The 20,633-nt window shown below is 50.7% G+C and overlaps 2 protein-coding genes across 4 annotated transcripts; one reads left to right on the top strand and one right to left on the bottom strand.

Annotated features, from left to right (window-relative positions):
* Window positions 1-2,588: 2,588 nt before the first annotated feature.
* Window positions 2,589-9,637, bottom strand: BYSL (bystin like). The gene is made up of 7 exons (XM_006278778.4): window positions 9,093-9,637; window positions 7,223-7,388; window positions 6,273-6,411; window positions 5,441-5,574; window positions 5,075-5,235; window positions 4,183-4,285; window positions 2,589-3,334 (listed from the first exon to the last, which is right to left on the bottom strand). Exons 1-7 carry the CDS (start codon window positions 9,361-9,363, stop codon window positions 2,986-2,988), a joined length of 1,323 nt encoding a protein of 440 aa, XP_006278840.2. The 5' UTR covers window positions 9,364-9,637; the 3' UTR covers window positions 2,589-2,985.
* Window positions 9,638-9,743: 106 nt separating this feature from the next.
* Window positions 9,744-20,490, top strand: MED20 (mediator complex subunit 20). Of its 3 annotated transcripts, XR_001371485.3 has the most exons (5): window positions 9,744-9,937; window positions 11,523-11,677; window positions 15,557-15,810; window positions 16,842-16,908; window positions 18,423-18,513. XR_001371485.3 is itself a non-coding variant. In XM_014593526.3 (4 exons), exons 2-4 carry the CDS (start codon window positions 11,533-11,535, stop codon window positions 18,636-18,638), a joined length of 615 nt encoding a protein of 204 aa, XP_014449012.1. In that variant the 5' UTR covers window positions 9,745-9,888; window positions 11,523-11,532; the 3' UTR covers window positions 18,639-20,490. The 3 variants fall into 3 exon arrangements, 2 of the variants coding, with proteins under 2 accessions (XP_014449012.1, XP_006278829.1); XM_014593526.3 differs by lacking the exon at window positions 16,842-16,908 and having other exon boundaries at window positions 9,745-9,888; window positions 18,423-20,490; XM_006278767.4 differs by lacking the exon at window positions 16,842-16,908 and having other exon boundaries at window positions 9,746-9,937; window positions 18,423-20,490.
* The last annotated feature ends 143 nt before the right edge of the window (window positions 20,491-20,633 follow it).

The raw sequence follows: 20,633 nt of genomic DNA, 5'->3' as shown, positions 1-20,633 counted from the left end.
GGGTGTGGTGTCACACTGAGGACAGGAGATTTCCCTTCTCTCAGCTCTTTGCCCTTGGGGATTTCCCCCTTCTGAGCAGCCGGGACAGCCCAGCTGCTTTCTCACGCTCCCCTCAGCGCCGGCCTAAGCCACGGAGCGTGCTTTCCACAGAGACGGACATGATCCCGGGTAACAGCGTGAAGTGAGCAAGGGTGCAGGGCTGGTGTGGAGGCAGACTCGGCACCCACGCAGCGCTTCCTCCTCCCTCGCCTGCCTGGTGACAGCCCAGCCCGCAGGAAACCCTCAAGTGTTCTCAGCTCTCCACGTATCTCCAAGAGCTGATGCACCACGCGCTTTTCTGCAGGCTGTGGCAAGCGGCCCTGACCTGCTGGCGAGGGCCCTTTCTTCCTGCCAGGTCCCCTGCGAGAAGGCAGCAAGCACAGCAAGCGCATAACCCCCTCGCAGGCCAGCTTCGTGCTCTGAAGGGCAGCCCTTGCAACCCCAATAGGACTAACCAGGCCTGGCAGAGCAGCATCTCAGGCTCCCCACCACTGCAAGAACCTGAATCCCATCTTTCTGCAGGGCCAGCACTGCCCCCATGACACAGGTGAGATCACATGGAAAGAGTCAGCGACAGAGAACCACGAGTCCCCCTCACATCCCACCCCCAGATTTGGTCCACCTGATTGGAAAGGGGCTCTGGGAACCTGGCAGGGCCAAGACCCCTCCCTCTCAATGCCTCCCGGGCACACAAGCCCCTCTGCCCTGCCTCCATCTGCAGGCACTGCTCTCAGCTCCATCTCCCTCCTTGCCTGACAGGGCTCTGCCACCTGGCGGTGACAGCCCGACTTTCCTTCCCACAGCCAGGGCAGAGGAGAGGTTACCCAAAGAGCAGATGGGACAGAATGGGCCATTCAGGTGGAACGAGGGCTCCAGCTCGTCCCCTCCTGCCTGCCCTGGGGATGTGGCAGCCATTGCCACGGGAGGCCCAAACAAAACCTGCCTTCACTACAAGCCCACAGATTTGCCCAGATGAACGCATCTGGATGTAAGAGATGAAGACCGCCACACTCAGCATGGTGGACAGCAGCTTGGTCTCTTTTAAAACCAACGGAGCAGATGCTAGCTGTACGTGGGAATGGGCAGCTGGACTTTTCTTGCACACACTTGTCCTCTGGCCTGACTTCCCAGAGCAGGCATGAGAAGTCACTTTGGGAACTTGTTCCAGCGTGGACCTGCTTCCAACTCACTTGTGACTAGGCATGAGTCTAACCGGGCAGTAGCCACCTCGGGGCCTCCCCATGCCTGTACGAAGGCAGGTCCTGTCCTCTGCCACGGCCTCCCTCAGCTAAATTTGTACAGTAGCCTGAATAGCTGCCGAGGTGGAAGGAAAGAGAGCATGGCCCTGCTGACTGAAAGGTCGGGGCCTCAAGCGTGGCTGGAAGGCTGTGGGACTAGGGGTGCTCAGTGTGCTTTAGGCTTGGGTGTTTAATGGCTCTGGTAATACCAGAGCCATGGGCCTTGAAGTGGAGATCAAACCAATCATTTTAACAGAGTCCCACTGCCTGCCTAGCCCTTGGGCAGTAACAACTTGGAGAGCAGAAAGCCCCAAGAGCTCCATCCCGCTCAGCACTTGTTCTCTGTCACAGCCACCCCCAATCTCACCGCTCTATAGCCCCCCTTTGGAGGTGAGCATGGGAGGAGTACTGTCACAACCATGCAGAGAGGTAGCAAGGGAACCTGCTGGGACCATCATCCACCTTACTTGTAGCGGGAAGCTAAATGGCTCACCCAAGCCGGTACCAGTGGCAGGAGCTAAATGAGAAGACCCTGGGGTCGCCGAGTGCCACATCACGTCCCCCACTGAACCTGCTCTGAAACACCAAGCTGCCTGGTTTCACCTTTCTGCCACAGCCCCTTGCTCAGGGCTATTAATTCCTGGCTCTGATGAAGCTCCCGTTCACAGAAGCCACCCAGAGCACTTTGGCGCGAAGCAGTGCAATTGGTTGGCTCCATGCAGAGCACTTCCCCTGCGATGGCTCGTGCTAAACACTGCTGAGAGCTCTGCTAATTGGGTAGCAACCTCCATGCTAGCAAGTGGCGGTCCTGGGGGGTTCTGTCTCAGCAAACAAACCTGCAGCATTAGCTGGGTTTCCCAGAGCTCGCCCCTCTTTGGATCACACTGTTCCTCCTGCCATGTTCACAGCCGCTGCGCTCATTCACTGCACTGCGCTGACTACCTCAGCCAGGGAGCGAATGATTCTCCTCTGTAAACACAGACACGGCGCCTCCTCAAGGACACTGCCCGAGAAGCACGTAGAAGCAAGGGCAGCCTTTGCAATGAATCCTCAGTGAAATAAAAGGCAAATCCCTACAGAGGAAAGAGTGCAGGCCACACACCCCTAGGAAAGGGGAGAGGGTTCTTTAGGAAGCACGCAAAGGTTGGCTATGCTGGCAGGACAGGGGATGGGACACCACACATGCTGTCGGTGACCCCACAAAAAGCTCTTCCGAAAGGAGACAGCTCCCTGCCACAGGGTATGACCAGCAGCAAGGACCTTAAAAGGGGCCTTTTTAGTTCCAGCAGATGTTACAGCCCATTCAGAAGGTACAGGGAACAGGTTTTATTCTCAGACACAGAAACAGGTCAGATTCCTATGCCCTCCCCCCAGTGCCACACTGCTGGCATCAGGTCAAGAAGAGCATGACTATCAGCACTGCTCAGACCTGAAGCAGGCAGCTTCCACCACTCAAGCTGGAGGGAGGGGAGGGTAAGCCCAGATGGAGAGAACCCAGCCTGTTCTCATCTGCTGGGCAAGAGAGACAGTCTTGGGATCCCAGTGGCAGATGTACAGTCCCAAGCTGAGTCTAAAGGTTTAGCTCCCAAGCAGGGCCTCTCACTCTCATCCATGTAGATTCTCCAGCAAGGGATGAGTAATAAGACAGCCCCGGGCTGCAGCTTTTTACTGATGGAAGGAGTCTCTGCCTCCCTGCTGTTGTCCCCTGTCACTCCATCGCCATCGGCTGCAGCCCTTCCACATCCCGAGTCTTGGAGTTCACCAGCTCCCTCCTGATCTCAGGTGATATCTGCGGGTGGCAGTGGAACTTCAGCAGCTCCAGCAGGGACTCCTTCTGCTCCGAGGACAGGTCCTCCTTGTAGCGCTGGACGAAGGTCAGGAAGCACTGGTGCCACAGCACGGGCAGGGTGCGCTGGTCCCTGCGGAAGCCCAGGAAGTGAAAGACCAGGGCATCCACCACGCGGAAGGGCAGCGCGTACTTCTTGTCGATGAGGAGGCGCAGGAAGATGCTGTTGGCGCCACTGTACTCCATCTCGGCGATCTTCAGCATGGCCGCACTGCAAGGGGACAGCGGAGTCCAAGTGTGCATGGAGAAGTAGGTAGGCCTGAGGCAGGTGCCTGTCAAACCCTTTCCAACTGAAGAGATCTGCCCCATGGGATGGAGGCTGTCCCTACCCCTCTATTCTAGAGCTGGGCATGAGCCCGTGCACAGCTAGCCATTCCCCATAACTCTCTCAACCTCCAGAAGACCCAGGGAGCCACACAGGGGCATTGGCTACAAGGGCACTGGAGTGGCCAGTCCCCTTCTTCCTTCCCATCCCAGCTAATAAGCACATATTCCCACAAGGCCACATAGCTGGGTATGGGGTACATGCCACCCTGCTCTGAAGTAATGGACAGTCTCGCTGTGTGCCCTGCCACTATGCAGACTGACTCCTCCCTGATCCTGTACTCTGGGACAGCTGGCAGCAAAAGTAACTGTAACAGCCTGGTCTTGCCTACTGCTCACTTCCGCCACTCCCAATGGACTGGGCACTAAATGAGAAGGCTGCAAGTATGCGACATACTTGCAAACACTGCAAAGATGGCTGGTGATGTGCTGAGCTAGGGAAAAGTGTGGCTGTAGTTTAAGGGTGCCTCCTGATACAAAGAAATCTCCAGCAAGGTGAGCTTTTAGAATGGTGATGGGGGTCTCCTGGGAAGTGGTGGGATGGCATACAGCCCTGGAAGGACCCACCCAACCCTAGGGCAGGTGGGAGCTAGGCCTTTCCAATCCCTATGAAAGTACAGGCACAGCTTCTGGCAGGTCCCTGGCATTGCTACAGGATTCCCTGGAGGGTGGCAGAATGTGTCCATCCCCATTTCTTCATGTGCCCAGCAGACAGCCCGGCCAGCCCCACGGTACCTGGAGTGAAGCACGGGGATAGAGCACTTGGTGAGGATGCTCCCTATAATGATGGCTTCCCGCAGCGTGCATGTCCCCGACTCGCACAGGGGAATCAGGATCCCTGGAATGGGCATCGAGGAAGAGTTAAAACACATTATTCATGGAGCTGGGGGACTCTCAGCCTCAGGCTCCAGCCAGTTTGGTACCCCCCACCCTCCTACTCCCAATCTGTGTGCCTGTCCAAGCCACAAGAATGAGATCTCAGTAAGATGTTAGCGCCTCCTGCCTGGGCATCCACTCTGGACATGGGACAGATCGAACACGGCTGGAGCCACAACGTGGTCTCATTCCTCTCTGCCCTGGTATTCCCTTAGCACCAGCCTCATTCTATTCATCGACAGACAGGAAGGTAGAACCAGACCCAACCTCTAACTAATTGAGAGCCTGCTGGAGGCAGAGCCCACCCCGACAGAACTAGAGGGCTTGTTCTGTCTTTTTTTTGAGGGCACTTGAATAATCTGGGATGCCAATTAAATTTTGGTGATGGAATACTGTGATCTGGTAGCTGGTGGTTCAAGAGTCTTCTCTTCTGCACCCAGAAAGCACTTCCACCTCTTACTTTCTTGTTCCTATCTTATACTTATGTTCATATTCCTCCCTCTTTTTAAACTCTCAAGCGCACCTGGGGTCACCATGTGCAGAACTTAGCTGTGCCATGGATAAGAAATGTTGTTTCCACGAGGCCAAAGACAGCAGGAAAATACTAAGTCCTCCACCCAGGTCTCTCCCACACCATTTCTAATGACACCGGGGAACAAGGAACACACAGAGAGCCCAGCCCTGCCTTTCTGCATGAGGTAGCTGTGTTGAAAGTCAGCCCAGCCCCTCCTGCACCTCAGTTTCCTTTTACCTTTGAACCAGGCACCTGGCTTGAACAAGGCCTTCTTCAAAGCCATGTAAAGGTGGAAGTTGAGGCGTTTGTATTCAGCAATGTCATCCCTCACGCGAGGGAGCAGCACCAGGTTATAGAACCGCTGGGCCATCCTCTCCTTCAAGTTAGATGAGAAAATCCTGGCAGGAACAAGGGTGTGGGAAATAACTGAATGCTCACTCTCCATTCCAGACACTTCAGTGCACCCAAGCAATCATCTGAGCTTCACCCATCTCCCATGACATGTATAATGGTTTGTCACCAGTTATTATCCATTGATGGAAGCTTCTGCTGTAAATGCACCAAATCAGCCAGCTTTTCAAAGGCAAAGTGATTGCATCTTACCTGGTTGCCTGATACATGGCAGCTGCTGTCCACGTTTCTGGCTCTGTAATGTACAGGATCTGCTCCCAGTTAGACAGAGCAGGGATAATCTTAAATGCCTTGGGGAGTTTGCCGCTCCTGTACTTGGACAGCACCTTAAAAAAGCGAGTGAATACTAGCGGTTAGGATAAGGAACTGCTACACACGCTTTCCACAGTCTGTTACTAATTGCATGTGTCACCCTGAGAAAGACCGAACAACTAAGAGTGAATGGTTGTTAAAGGGCTAGGGCACCTTGCCAACTCCAGACACAGTAGTCTGGAGGATGTAATATTTGAAAAGTACTTCCCACTCCTTCAGTGAGAGGTGCTAGGTGAACAGCTGTGGTTCTATTTGGGAAGAAAGAGCATGAGAGAACACTCAGAAAAGCCTGAAGACATGGCATCAATGCTGGTCTACACTAATTGTACCGAAACTCTCCTCCACTTACAAACTTTTCCAGGCTCCTCGTCATGAAAGAATTTTAGCATTAGCTCCAGAATCTGCTAACTTACCGCCAGCTCAGCAGTAAAAAGCCTCTCAACACAAAGCCCTAAATCAACATATTTGTCTAGAGCAGTTATGATGGAAGGGGAGCATCTGCAGAATTCACGGTCTTCTGAATTACTCTGAAGTGCTACACAGCACTGTAACAGCCGTCCCAGAAGGGGCTGTAGCAAGTAAACAGCCATGTCTGTAGCAAGTAAAGAGACTTTTTCATCACAAGCCACCACAACAGAGAATATCAGCCACAACAGCCGTTGGGTCTGGTTTATATTAGTTATACTGGTCTATGCTATATAACAACTCTTACTTCTCTGACACCCTTGTAAACCTCCAGCACCCGGGGGTCAAGCTGGGGCATGGGGAGGCCTGATATTTCTGACATAACCGTCTCCACCTCTGTCTGCTTCTCTGTGATCTTCTCCATGATGATATCAGCTAGGGTTCTCCTGGCAAACACAGAGAAAGAAAACAAGTTGGAATTAGCTCTGGAAATGGATGCAAGAAGCCAGCTCTTTGTCAAGGCAGATTAGGCTAGTGCAGTGGGGGACAACCATTTTGGCATGCATCGCACAGCTTAAACCCTGCACCATTCCAGGTGCCACTTCAATTCTCCTCTCCTGTCCAACCCGCTGCTCTGCTTTCTGCTCCCTCCCCAATCTGCTGCCTGCCACAAACAGAGGCTACACATCTCACAACAAGCTGACCACCCCTGCTCTAGTGCACTGAGCCCCAGACTAGGTTTCAGGAGACGCCAGTTCTAGTCTAAGATCTGCCACAGGGCTACTGTGGACCATGGACAAGTCAGTTCCTGAATCTGTACTTGTTTCCCCCTCTATGCTTTACATGTCTTAACTTTTCAGACTGCCAGATCTTGGGGCTGGGACTGCCTACTGCCCAATAACAACTGGGCCCTGATCTCAGGTACTGCACACAGTATTTAGGAACAGGGAGTTTGTGCCACACATGCATCAGTTCTCGAAAATGGAGTACTATCTGCTGCTTGGCACCCAGAAAGGGGCCATCAGGACTCCTGGGCTCTGTTCCTAGCCCTCCCTCAGACTTCCTTTATGAGCTTGAACAAGACAATTCTCCATGCCTCAGTTTCCCCAACGACAGGTGGGGAACAGCACTTTAGGCAGCCACCCCCATCCATGCGCTTCCATGAAATGTTAACCCTATTCCAGTGCCGCATGGTGGCAGAAGATACTGCCCGCTGCTCAGAAGTGCCACACTGCAGCTCAGAGGCTCATCTTCTACCTTAGCGGTGGATTCGTGTTCATGAACATCTCGATGGCTCTCTCATCCTCAGGGTTCACTGTCACCTCTTCACAATACTCCTCCTTCTCCATGGATGTGGCTTTCTCCAGTGTGGGCCACTCGTCATCGTCCTCTGCATCGGAATCCCCATCGCGAGATGCAGATCCTAAACCAAACAAGGCACGGTTAGGCTTGGACAAATTGGAAAACTAAGCACCTCTGTGCTGTACCAGTTAGCTCTCCATACCATAGTCTCTCATCACCTCTTCTATAGTGATGAGTAGTTTGAGAGGTCAATGTGAAGAAGTCCAATAGCCCAAGCGGATGGGCACCAGAGACTGCCAGGCCTTGGCTGAAGACACAGTGAGGACTGCCACCCACATTTGATTAAACAGAGCACATCTGAACCGCAACATCATTATTGAGAGAGACCCTGCCAATCTGAAGTTCTAATGATTTGAGTTATAAGCAGCTCCCAGTCCTACCTCTGCACCCGCGTTCCCCCTGCTTTTCTTGTAGCTTTGCAATAGCACTGCCCTATTTTTAAACACTTTTTTTACCCCCCAAACCTTGTTTGAGGATGGATGCCCACAGACACAGGGAAAGCTGCCTCAGGGGCTGAGCTTACAGGTCCATGCATTCACACACACCTTTGACATCACACATGAGAGCAGTCCCATCAACTTTAATATACAAGATATAATATTTCTCTTTGGTCTTTCAGTTAGCTTAGATGTTCCAGGTAACAGCAAATAAAAGGTTTTCAGATTTCCCATGTCCGAGGATTACTTTAGGTTGACAGGTGCTGCTCTGAGCAGGGGCCTGGATTAGATGACCTCCTGAGGTCCCTTTCAACTTTAATGTTCTATGATTCTATACTTTTTAATGGCCACATATACATGAAGCAAGTTCCCAAGGTAGAATCTAAATAATTTCTTTCCAGTGCTCTTTGTCAGTATTTGCAGTGAACGTGGTTTGTCCCACAGCTACAGCATCCTGGCCTAGCAACGGCCCTAGTCCAAAACATCACTAGTATGACAGAAAGACATCCATTCAGCTCAATCTGCTAGGTTTGACCGCACAGCAATACCATCTACAGTGACAAAAACAGGCTGACGTGCTAGCTAAGCAGTAGCATGTATGCAGGCTGCTACAGAGCTTGGCTAGAAGGGAGTCTGACGTAGGGAACGATCTCTATTGTAGCAGGAGTACTGAGGGGTGTCCGGTCCATGTCTGACCTTCCCTACTCCCTGTTTATGTTATTAAAATGGAACATAAAACCACAGCTCACCCCTTTTGTCTTTAAGGAGCATACTTGATCAATCAATCCCAGTGGGAATTCATCCCATCCCTGCCCTAGGTCAGCTGCTGTTTATCAATAGACAGGAACAACCTACGGTGATTTAGGGCAGGGAGAATTTCACGTTCAAGGACCCAGGGAATAAAGCCAGGGACTGGACATCAAGAAGCAGGGATTCAGTCCTGACTTTCTTGCAGGACTTCTCTACTTCTGCAGTGTGCTGCTCGGAAGACAAGACCCACAGGGGGCTGAGACCTGCGTTTGTGGGAAGACTAAAATGTCTTTCCTGCCAGAGCAGAGCGGGCTGGACCCGATGATCCCACGAGGTCCCTTCCAGCCCTAAACGTCTCTGGAAGGTGATCAGACACTATAGGGAGAGAGCATGGATCAAAAGGGATGAGAAGGCAGGTGTGGGACAGCGCGGGGTGGTGTAGGGTTTGCCCTCCTCTCCCCTGGAAGGCAGAACCGTGCCCCTGCCAGCGCCACGACCTGCCCTCGGGGCTCAGGGTGGGGGGGATCGAAGGGGATCGGGTTGACATCTCTTCTCAGCTACTCCCCCGCCCCGCTCACCCAACACCGTGGTCTTCCTCGGCGGCTCGGCTCCCCGGCCCGGGCAGTGCTCGGCCTCCAGCTCCTCCTGCTGGATCCGCGCCTGCTCCAGGATCTTTCGCGACAGCTTCTCATCCACATACTCGTCCTCCGCCTCCGCGGCCGCGCCGCGCTTCTTCGTCCTCCGGCTGGGCCGCACCGCCTGGCCCTGCAGGATCTGCTCGGCCAGAGGCAGGCTCCGCACCGCCTCCCCCGGCCCCGCGCTCCCCTTGGCCCGCTTGGCCTTCGGCATGGCGATCCGCGCACACGTGGGCGGAGGGGAGCAACGCGGCGCGCAGGCGCGGATGGAACGTTGCGACTCTCAACGTTCCGACCATTGCGACAGGCGTGTCCGAACGTTCGCTCTTAAAGGCGCCGCCGCCCAATTTTTACTTTCTTTTCTTTTTTCATTCTTTTTTTTTTTTTTTTTTTACAAGGGGCAGACGGGGCTGATGTGTGTAGGCCAGAGCTGGGACGGGTGTGAGCTACTGAACCGCGTGTGAAGGGCAGCTGCTCGTCTGTCCGCTGCCCACGTGCCCCCGGATCAGCGGCGGAGGAACCCGCGCTTGCCCGCATCAGCAGCGGGTTGCCCCTGTCTCCTGCCCCCCCTCCATCCCCTCCCAGCGTCGTAGCTCGGCCTCCCCACCCACTTCTGGCCGCCTGACATCATTTCCTACTCGGCTTCCCACCCCTTCCAGCGGGAGAGGACGGGGCTGGGCTAGAAACTCCGCTTCCTGCTCGGGAGAGGCGGTCCCCGCGCCTGCAAAGAGGATCCCGAGTAGGCAGGGGCTGGCCGGGAGCGCTGGGCCCAGCATGGGGGTCACCTGGTAGGGCCCCGGATGTGTGCGGGCTGGGGGGAGGCTTGCAGGGAGCAAAGGGGCGAGGGCAGGTGAGATCCCCCCATGGGGGGAGGGGTGCAGGCTGAGCTGCCCCTCAATGCACAGGGGTCTGAAGATCCAGGCCCCACTCAGCACCCGCCTGCGGTACCACCACCGGGAGCAGGCGGTGAGGAGTGGGATGAGGCCCCTGGTGAGCAAGGGGCTGGGAGGTAGACAGGGTTGAGAGGAACTGACAAGAGATCAGGCTGGATCAAGCCAGGTCAGCGTCGCAGCTGCAAATACAGGGCTGTGATGGCACCAGGCGTCAGGGGCACGGAGGTGCCGCTGTATCAGAACAGAGACGCAGGGTCCCCTTGGCAAAAAGGCAAAATGGCCTTGGGGACAAAGTCGTGCTCTGGGTGTCTGCTGTTGTCACCGGAACAGGGCAGACGCCGGGTGCGAAGCAGTCCTGCCTGGCCGAGGCTTCTTCCTTGCGATGCTCGTCCTATGTTTATAGGGGCGGCAGGAATGGCATCGGGCTGTCGCTGTGGCACTTTGTGCAGGGCAAATAACCATTGTCTGTAGGGCTTTCTGGGTTGTGGAGAACAGCAGGGTTGACATGGAGTGGACTGAAAATGCCAGACGTGGGGCTTTTGGGTGTGCCTGCCTGCTCTTGGAAGCGAGGGTTTCTTCTGTGGACCTGTCTCTAACCTGAGACAGGACGTCTTTGTAAAAGACCCGCTATCTAGCTCAGGGCTTTGTACTCACGGAGCAGTCCATCCTCCATTTCTCTCGCAAGCTAGCAGTGCAGGTTTATCATCAAACGTTTCACTGGAAGCATGAGAAAAGTATGTGGGACCTAGCAGTGTGTGTGGCCCACCGGCAGACCCCATGCCAAGGCCTCACAGCCCCTAGTTTGGGAACTGCTGCTGTCGTTCAGCAAGGTAGAAGTTACCGGGTAAGGTTCTGTGACCTGTGTTGCATAAAAAGCCAGATTACATGATCACAGCGGTCCTTTTACAGCCTTTAGAGGTGTTTGTTACATTTGCTAGTCGTGTTTAGTACTGTAATGCTTCAGGCACAAACATGAACAAGGCACTGAGTAGCATCGTCCTTGCCCTGAGAAGCCGAGAGCAGCAGTTCTCATTCTTTTTAGACTCAAGGCATCCCTGGATAAATTAGAGGTGCCCGTTAGAAAGTGCCGCCTCTTAGTTTTCATTTCTTGAACATGGGAAAATAATAGAGCAGTTTTTCCAATGTAAAGCACTCAGAAAGCCCTCAGCCATGGAAGTCTGTTTGAAATCTTTGGGTTTGTATAACCAACTGTGCTAACATTATGTGGAAGGATCTCAGGGTACCCCAGGGTACCCTGGCACCCTGGTTGAGAATCACTAGTGTGAGCGGATAAGATAGATGAAAGTAATGCTGACAGTACCGTCCAAATGCTTTACAAAGCAAATGGTCATCACGTGTCGGCTTTTAATCTCTGTTCTAGATGCAAAACGCTGTTGTCTGGCTGTATTGCATTCTGCCTTGGTTAAGGTGTCTCGGTATCTATGGTTATTGACTCTTTTCTGTAACTCCTCTTCGATAGTGTATCTCAGATGCCAGTGGCAGAGGGGAAGAGTGTCCAACAGACGGTTGAAATCCTGACAAGGAAACTGGAGCTGCTCGGAGCAGAGAAACAAGGAACGTTTTGTGTCGACTGTGAGACCTACCACACAGCTGCCTCCACCATGGGCAACCAAGGTCAGCCTGTCGTTTCGCTATCTGAGTGAAATGCTTTGCAGAGAACCTTATATTGGCTGCAGTAGCTGGTAGCTCTGGTTGGGTTGAACTCTGCTCTCGTAATGAGTTAAATTATTGTCCTCTTATTGTTCTAGCTGGGAGTGCTAAAGCCAGCTCTGAGGCCTCTTCTTTCTCCTGTTTATACCTTTCTTCTCTCCAGTCGTCTCCCCAGCATGGTGCTACTGAACTGGATTGAACTAGCGGTAGGAAGGAAGAGCTGGTCAGACAAGCCCGGTCTATGCTGTATAATCTTGCTAGCGGGATTCAGTTCTACCTCCTGTAAGCATGCCCCCACTCAAAGCTGCTATGTGGAATCAAAATCTTTTTCTTTTGCCGGCAGAGTGAATTCATCTCTTGGGCAGACAGAAGGCTGCTATTTAACAGCTAACAAAGGCTTATATGGACAGGTCTGTACCACCTTCTGGCTGCTGTGGTCCCATTAGCATAGGGCTGAGCAAAATTGTGGATCCAGCTGGTGGCTGGACTCCATTACCCAGCAGCAGTGGCATCCTGACAGCGCGGGGCCAGGGTTTCCATGGAGACTGGCCCCAGCAGCGCTGGCAGAGCACATGGCTGGGCAGGGAGCTATTCCGGGGCTGGGATCTTTCAGCAGTGACAGCGTGGTCCAGAGCCAGGGCAGAGCCGCGATCTGCTGCCTGCACGCCCCTGCCCAGGGCATAAGGGCAGCAGGTCATAGTTTTGTCCCAGCCCTGGACCACGCTGTCGCTGGCTCAAGATCCTGGCCCCGGAGCAGCTCCCTACCCAGCCCCGCTCTCTGCCAGCGCTGCTGGGGCCAGTTTCCGTGGAAACCCTGGCCCCATGCTGTCACAGTCCTGCCCTGCCGGGGTCTCCATGGAAACTGGCTGCAGTGATGCAGGCAGGGGCTGCTGGGAAATGAAGTCTGCCGCAGGCTTGATCCACCAGACTTTGCCTGCCCCAGCTTTAGCAGCTATGTCCCCACAATGTGGGCCATTCTGATAGGGCTGATGGCATGGAGCTCTGCTTTCACTCTTGTGGCTGTTGACTCCTGGTAAAACTTTTGCCCTCCAGGTAGGAGAGAGACCTGAGGTCTGTTCTCTGACCTGGGTGTGATTCTGGGTGAGGTATGGTTAATCTTTGTGCCTCTGTGGTTTTTTCCCCCACTTCTAAAATGAAATAGCAATCCTGACCCACCTCATATGGGGTTGGAGGATTCAATTCCAGGTTGGAAACACTTTAGGAGCCTTAGAAGACAGGTGATTGTAAATGCATGGTATTGTTCACTTCTCTACAGAGTTGTTATTGCAGAGCTAGGGTGCCTCACACCTTCCAGAATGCATCTGTACTTAAACCTGGGAAAACCAGGAAATGCAGAGCTAAGGACATGTCTGCCGTGCCTCACAGCCTGTCTCTTCTGGCTGGCAAGACCTCCTGGGGTATACTGCAATTATGCTTCAGGCACAGCTGCTCTACAATAAGCAGATGCAGGGAATGTGTAAATGTGCCACATTATACTCTCCCGTTTATCTGCATGCATCACCCTTGCTCTCCCTTGGGCCAGGGACAGCTGTATTTGCTGCCACAGGGATGGCTTACAGCTGCATTGAGATCATAGACTTTTCCTTCTTGTGCTGAGAATCACGGAGGTGTGAAGTGACCTCATTCATCAAAACAAGTTCTTAAATAACTGGAGTTGAATACAACCTGGGCCGAGGTGTGAATTGATCCATTCATCACTGTTCTCCTTCTCCCTTCCACTGTCTGCCCCAGGGCTTGTTGTAGAATACCAGTTTTTAAGACAGTCTTACTAGATATGTGGTTTTAGAGCAACTTCATTCAAATCAACTTAGAGCAGGGGTGTTTGACCCCCTGGTCTGTAGACCAGTTCTGGCCTGTGGAGGCATGTCATTCAGCCCACAAAGTTCCCCACAGGTCCAGGTTTCTGGGTTTTTGGTTGTAGCCGTGTTGGTCCAAGGACCTAGGTAGGCAAGGTTCTTTGAGTAGATGTGATATCTTTTATTAGACCAACTGAGTAGTTGGAAAAAAGTTCTTGGCAAGCTTTTGGGCATAGTCTCCCTTCGTCAGGCAGAGACTCCCTATACTTAACAAAGGGTGATTGCGCCCAAAAGCTTGCCAAGAACTTTTTTCCAACTACTCCGTTGGCCTAATAAAATATATCACATCTACCCAAAGAACCTTGCCCACGGGTCCAAAAATTTGGTGGTGGGGGAGCAACCCTGCTGCCAAATTTCCAGACCCTTGAGGAGCCCTGTGGGCTGGATAGTGTGGCCCTGCGTGCTAGATCAGGTGTGTAGGGCAGGGGAGGCAGTATGGCAGCCAATTCGGGTGCATAGGGCCAAGGGGAGGTGGCACAGAGCCCAGACCAGGCACCCAGGGCCCATTCTGGCCCACAGACCCACTCCACGTGACTCACCTGGCCCATGTGGCCAAAAGATTGAGCACTGCTGACTCAGAGAGGCTATATCTGAGGTATCCCTGGACTCCAGCCTGCACCACTAACACTACCCACAGGCCTGGTGCCCCCCAGCAATAACATCCCGGGCTGGCAGTGCCGTCTCAGCTAAGGTTACAGAATTTCCATTTTAACTGGAGTGAAAAAGATTTGCAAATAAACGTCTTTTGGGCTAGAACATCATTTTCTAGAGGTTTGTTGCAGTGTGTGCACTGCTCGTTTTTTTTCCTAGAGGAGTTTATGGTGCGCAGGGGTCAACCATTGCGGTTTGTGATGACTTTTTAAAAAACGCACCACATGACTAAAATGCTTCCAGTATCAGACATTGCCTTTGAAGCTGGCCTTTTTCCCCTGTCCAAAAAAACTAAAGGGGTTTGAGGAGAGAAACCTCTTCTTGGTGTCAATTGGATGCATTATTCTAGAAAGCTTGAAATGTGATATTTGTGCGTGTGCGTGTGTGTGTGTGTGTGTGCTGATTTCTCTTGAGAAACATGCAGAAGTTTTTCTTCTGGCTGATGACAGCATCCTGGCACTGCATTCATCGCTGTTGATCTCAGGCCACTCTTTAGAACAGGGGTTTCTAGTCTGAGCACCTTTTCTGATGTTCAGAAGCCCCTTTGAACGTGCTGGTGAGTGTCAGCATTGAAAGTTGCCCTTTTTTTCTCAGTTAACCACAAATCTGTACCACTAAACCTACCCTGGATCTTCTCCACACAGACATTTTCAGGACCATCTGGATAAGCATGTGGAGTTTAGAGCACTTAGAGAAAAAAAAAAAGACTCAAACAGCCAGTCTCAACCTTGACTATAGTGAGTCTACAGCTCTCCTATAATTATCTCCAGAGGTCACTGCTGAGCCTGTGTAGCTGTCTTGCTACCTAGGGTCTGAATTTGCTTGGCTTTGCTGTTGCCTATGCAGAGATCGCTGTTAATACTGGGCTTTGCAGCTCAAAGTACTTCCGGAAACCTTGTCCTGCTGCTGGGTTTTGCTGATCACTTCAAAGCCGTGAATGTAGAAGAAAAGTAGCAGGTCTTTTTTTGTCTTATAAGTGGAGGGAAGTCCCGCTTGCAGTCATCTATTTAAAAGGCTATCTCTTGGTTTAAGCACCTCCCAGAAATACCCCAGAATAGCATGGTGGATCAGACTATACTCTGGGATTGTAGCAGCGTTACTATAAATAGGAAGAATGCTTTGTTCTGTGCGAAATCAAAAAAAAATCTATACATCCAGTGTGCAGAACATAAGCATTAATAAAGAATGTCAAGAGTTTTGCAGTAGAAATAACAGAGGGTAGATGAGGACAAAGGAAAAGCTAAGAGATGCTTCTTGACAACCTGCAGGAGAGGAGTGTTGTTTTACAGCTAAAACCCTGTTGCTCTTCTTTCAGGGCAGGCTGGCAAGCTGATGTATGTGATGCATAACTCCGAATATCCCCTCAGCTGTTTTGCTCTCTTTGAGAATGGCCCCTGCCTCATAGCAGATGCCAACTTTGACATCCTTATGGTGAAACTGAAAGGCTTCTTCCAAAATGCCAAGGCAAACAAGATAGAGAGCCGGGGAACGCGGTACCAGTACTGTGACTTCTTGGTGAAGGTGGGCACTGTTACCATGGGGCCCAGTGCCCGTGGCATATCTGTGGAGGTAAGGCTGTTCTTCGCAGCATTTGAAATGTAGGACAGGCGAGGAATTGACTGGCTCAGCCTGCATACAGGAAGGGGCACTGATTCGGGAAACCATTCAACCATCAATTTTAAGTCTCCTTGGCTTCAATGCAACTTAAACCTCTTGTTAAAGTTAAGAAGGTGGACAAATGGTTTGCTGAATGCCTACATAGACTTTCATCTTTGTAGAGTTTCAGTATGGGAAGGTTACTTATAGCTGAAGCCCTGGAAGTATGGGTCCCAATTTTGCCTTTGCGTAGCTGTAAAACATGGGAGTAAGCCCACCGATTTACTGGGCCTGCACATAAGCTTGAAATTAGGGTGCTTAAGTGTTAGCAGTAGGGCCTTTTGGAGGAAGGATATGATTAAGGCAAAAAGAATGGGGGTTGGGATACATGGTGTTGTACCTGTGCTGCTGCCTAGCAGCGTACGTGAGCGAGCCTGGAGATCCACGTGTTCGGAACGGGCGTCTTGTGTGTTTCTCTGAGTTGCTAGGCCCAATTTGCAAAAAGGCTGCTGACTGCACACAGTGGGGCTCTGCTTGCCCATTGCGTGGAGACAGTTGAACAAGGGGGAAAATGGATTAATCAAAGATCGGCGGAAACTCAGGAAACTCCGTCCTCTCTGGACATCATCTCTCCAGCCTATATTAACAAATATTACTGCTGTATTCAAACCTCTTCTAAAAAAGACAGTGCTTATGCAACTCCTCTGTGTTTTGAGCTGCTATAGCAGCAATTAACATAAAAATACCAACAAATCTCATTTTAAAGGGATGCCATCAAGCTCAAAAGCCTGAATTTGAGCCAGATGCTAATAACTCTTCTCCAGGTTATTACAAAAAAAAGAGACAGAAGTCTAATTTATTTTTCAGATGTGTTTATGTTTCCTGTTTGGGGCAAATTACAAGCAGGGCCCGGGCAGTGTCACACCGCCCCTGTGTTTGTATTTACCATGTGGCAGGGGGAATGTTTCCTTGTTGTAAACACAAGTGTTCCCCTGGCATTTCAGGTGGGGAGATGACGCTATTCATGAGACACTCCAACCAGAGATCAGGGGTGCCACTGTTATAAGTTTTGTAAGTACACAGTGTAGCAAAGGTCCCTCGACCTTGCATTGTGATTTCCCTGTGTGACAGCAAGACTAATGATTCGGGTCATAAGCATCAGCCATAGCCCACCAGTTAGGCATCATGACGGAGGTGAATTTGTAGAAGCACAATGCCACGGGCTTACAGATTTTTAGCTCCAGATCTTCCAGGGTGTATGAAGCAGCATGGAAAAGAACGCAAGGTGTTTGGTGGGGAAATTGGATTTATGGGTTGTAAAGGCTGGCCTCATGGGGAGATTGGAGGCATGAGTAAAAGCCACCCTAGCAGGACCGAGTGAAGCAGGAAAATCCTTTGAAAATGAATTGCTTGGTTTTGATGCCACAGAAAAAGAGGAAGCCGATATTTAGGCCCAGATCTGCAAACACAGTTAGGTAACTGCTCCCTTGGAAACCGGTGAGGGTTAGGTGCCTACGAGCAGTAATCTCCAGCCTTTGCTGGCCTGCGCGCAAAAGCTTGTCTAGTACCTAAGTCGAGTATGGGGCCCCAGCTGAGCAGACAGCCCTGCTTTACTTGACTAGCTCGTCCAAAGTACACAGCAGGAGCCAGGCTCCCATGGAGAGGTGAGGAGAGGATGTCATAATCGGATCCCCATTCACAGGCAGTTGTCTTTGCAGGTTTGTGGGAACAGCTATGTTTTTGGGAGAAAAATGAGGCTGATGCCCTAGGCTATGAGCAAGCATTGCATTTTAAACCATGTTATCCCAAGACAAAGTTTAATTATTCAGAGGTTCATGTCCTTTGTCCTGGGACATGGCCCTTAAAAGGTCCATGGGTCAAGTAGTCCCACAGTGTGCCTGAATGGTTACGCCAGGATTGCGTCATTGAATGAACGGCAAAAGAACCCTGATTAGAAGGGTGATGTGTCAATACACCAATCCCAGGATATTTCTGTTCTGGGACAAGCACAGGCACAACTTGTCAGGGGGCAAATGCAATGTCTGTTCCTAGCCCTAGTGAGACGAAGCCCTTGCCAATGGGCTTTGCCAGGTAGCACCCTTGCCCTTATTCCGGGGATCAAGCAAAGCACCTCCCTCTTGACATCCAGCGTCCTTGTTATTCCAGCCCCAAGACCTTCCGATGCATCCTGATATTCGACCCATGGTATGCAGAGCTGAAAGGCTTGTGCATTAACACCCACTGTGCCATGTAGCCCCTCAAGGCTTGGGGCCATTTAATAGAGACTGCTTTTGCAGCTCTCTGATAACCTTTTCTTTCTCTCTCCCTCCCCCAGCTTGGCTTTTGTAAGTACAATTGAGGAGAGTTTCCTTGGGCATTCTCCAGGATGGCCCATTGTTTTACTTGTGATTTAAGGAATGTTTCTTTCTTGTCTTCCCCGAAAGGAAAACCATGTCGCTTCTGCCTTCGAAGCGCTGGGCAGCTCTGGATGAGCTGTTAGCCAACCAGATATATATTTAAAAGGGAGGGGACATTATCATGACTGTCACTGCTCCATCTCTTAGCGCTGCTGTTTGTGTTGCCAGGTGGAATACTGCCCGTGTGTGGTAGCCAATGACTGCTGGAACCTGCTAATGGAGTTCATGCAAAGCTTCATGGGGAATCACACTCCTGGAATCCCATCCGTGTTTGGCAACAAGCACGACAGCATCTACAGCCCAGCTGACTCGATGGTGCAGTACATGGAACTGTTCAACAAGATCCGCAAACAGCAGCAGGTGCCTGTAGCTGGGATGAGATGAAAAGGCTTCCATGAGGCCGTTTGGTTTTGGTTTTTTTGGGGGGGGGGTCCCCTTTACAGGGGCAGTAACCCCTTTCCCGATAGTCCTCAGAGATCAGGAATGCCAGCCCATAGCTCCTTAGTGCATTCTCCTCCCTCTGAAACAAAGAAACAATGCTCATCTCCCCAGGAGGAGAATCCACTTTCTTTCTTCACCCACTCTCAGACACAGGTCTGAAATGTAACGCGTTTTTCCTTTTGTCCTGGTCCCTTATTCAATTCAGTACTTCCAGTGATTTGACCATTGGCCACTGAGGCTGTTCAGTGCTATGGAAATGCTTGATTTGGGGGATAGCTCTTCAACCAAATGGAGGAGAAAGAAGAAACCGCAGCTGTGTGCACACAGGCAAGGGTTAATTCTTCTCTGTTTGCCTTGCCCGCTGACCGCTAACTGTGAGTTTTCTGGATACCCCTTGGAAAATATTTTGATACTGTTAATAAAAAAAAAAAAAAAGCCATATTTTCATGTAAAGTTGCCAAGTCTTTTTATACACCAAGGATTGGGAAATCTGCGGGGCTCCCCTGTTTGTTGATTTTTACAGATCTGTTTAGTTTTTCTTTTGTGCTGAGGTTGACTTTGATTTCTTTTGAGTTTTATACCCTCAGTACAAACTCGTGTCTTTTGTAGGAAAATTTCATTTGGTTTTTGCTGTCTCTTTTTGGGTATGTTCATGGTCTGTCAGTCTCTCCTATAGCTCCTGGATGGATTAAAATCTTTTGTGTCTCAGATGATACCAATGGATTTGGAAAAAAGAAAAAGTCTGGCAGGGTTCCTCTTACCTGTTGAAATAAAGCACCTGCCACGCTCTGGGATAATGGTACTGTCTCTACACGCCTTTACTGGACAGGAGTCTGACTGATATCAGTGGGCTGACAGAACTAAGGAAGGAGTTGCAAAATGAGGACCAGGGATTTACTGGAGGGCTTAACTATGCAATATCATGCAGCCGTGATTTATTTACATGGAAGGGAAGCTGGGGAAATTTGGTCCCTTTGAACCATCTGTCTCCTTGGCTCTAAACCTTCAATAGCTTCCCGGCTGGTGAATGCGATTTTCTTCTCTTTATATTTTTCGGCGGTGCGCGTTGCCATTTGCTAAATAAATCACAGCCTGCTGTTTAGCCCAGTTCTGCAGCTGCAAGATTTTTATGCCACTTGCATAAAACAAGGAACTTTGCAAGGAACTGCTGCGAGACAAGGATCTTCTCTGCTTCATTTCAGAATTTAGCATCATCGTTAAAATCAGCCCAGACTGCCTGCTCCTGTAAGCAGTTCTCATGCTGAGCTGCTTTTTGAGGTCACTGGGAATTCCATGCCCAGAGGCTTAGCTAGGTCCTAAGCTTCTAAGTTATTTAAATTACATCGCACCAGTTTTTCAGCACATGACCTGAGGAAGCAGAGTATATCATCCTCTTTAAAAAAATAAAATTAAAGTTTCTTGTCCCTCACTCATCAATGTATCTTGCACTGCAGCCCTGAGTTTTAACTGGACAAAATAGATGTCTCGTTCCTAAATAATTTTAACCTTCCAGGCATATTGTGAAAGTAATGTATTAGACAAGGTTTGGAGTGTAAGGTTAAGGGTATTTCCTAAAGGAGTGGGTGAGAAAGGAGGTGTTTTGTTACTCCGATTTATTGATGGGCTGAGATAACTCATTATTTGTATATGATTTTTTTTTTGTTTTTGCTGAAGGGTGATCATCGTTTATGCCTGTAAATCTAATTAATTGTTAGGGTGCCTAGAGCCTTTTTTTTTTTTTTTTTTTTTTGCACGGGCATTTATTTAACTCTGAATAAATTAAGTTGGTATTGGGGTTAGTGAGACCTGGTTAATGATTCATAGCAACCAGCACTCAGTGTAACTCCATTAGCAATTCCAACCTACTGGATACCCTGGGAAACAAAGTGAAGTCTGATCTCTGCAACTCTTAACTCACCTCCCCATTGGCTCTGGTCA

This window comes from Alligator mississippiensis, chromosome 14, assembly GCF_030867095.1.
Source record: "Alligator mississippiensis isolate rAllMis1 chromosome 14, rAllMis1, whole genome shotgun sequence".
NCBI lineage: Eukaryota > Metazoa > Chordata > Crocodylia > Alligatoridae > Alligator > Alligator mississippiensis.
This window is presented reverse-complemented; position numbering and strand designations above follow the sequence as displayed.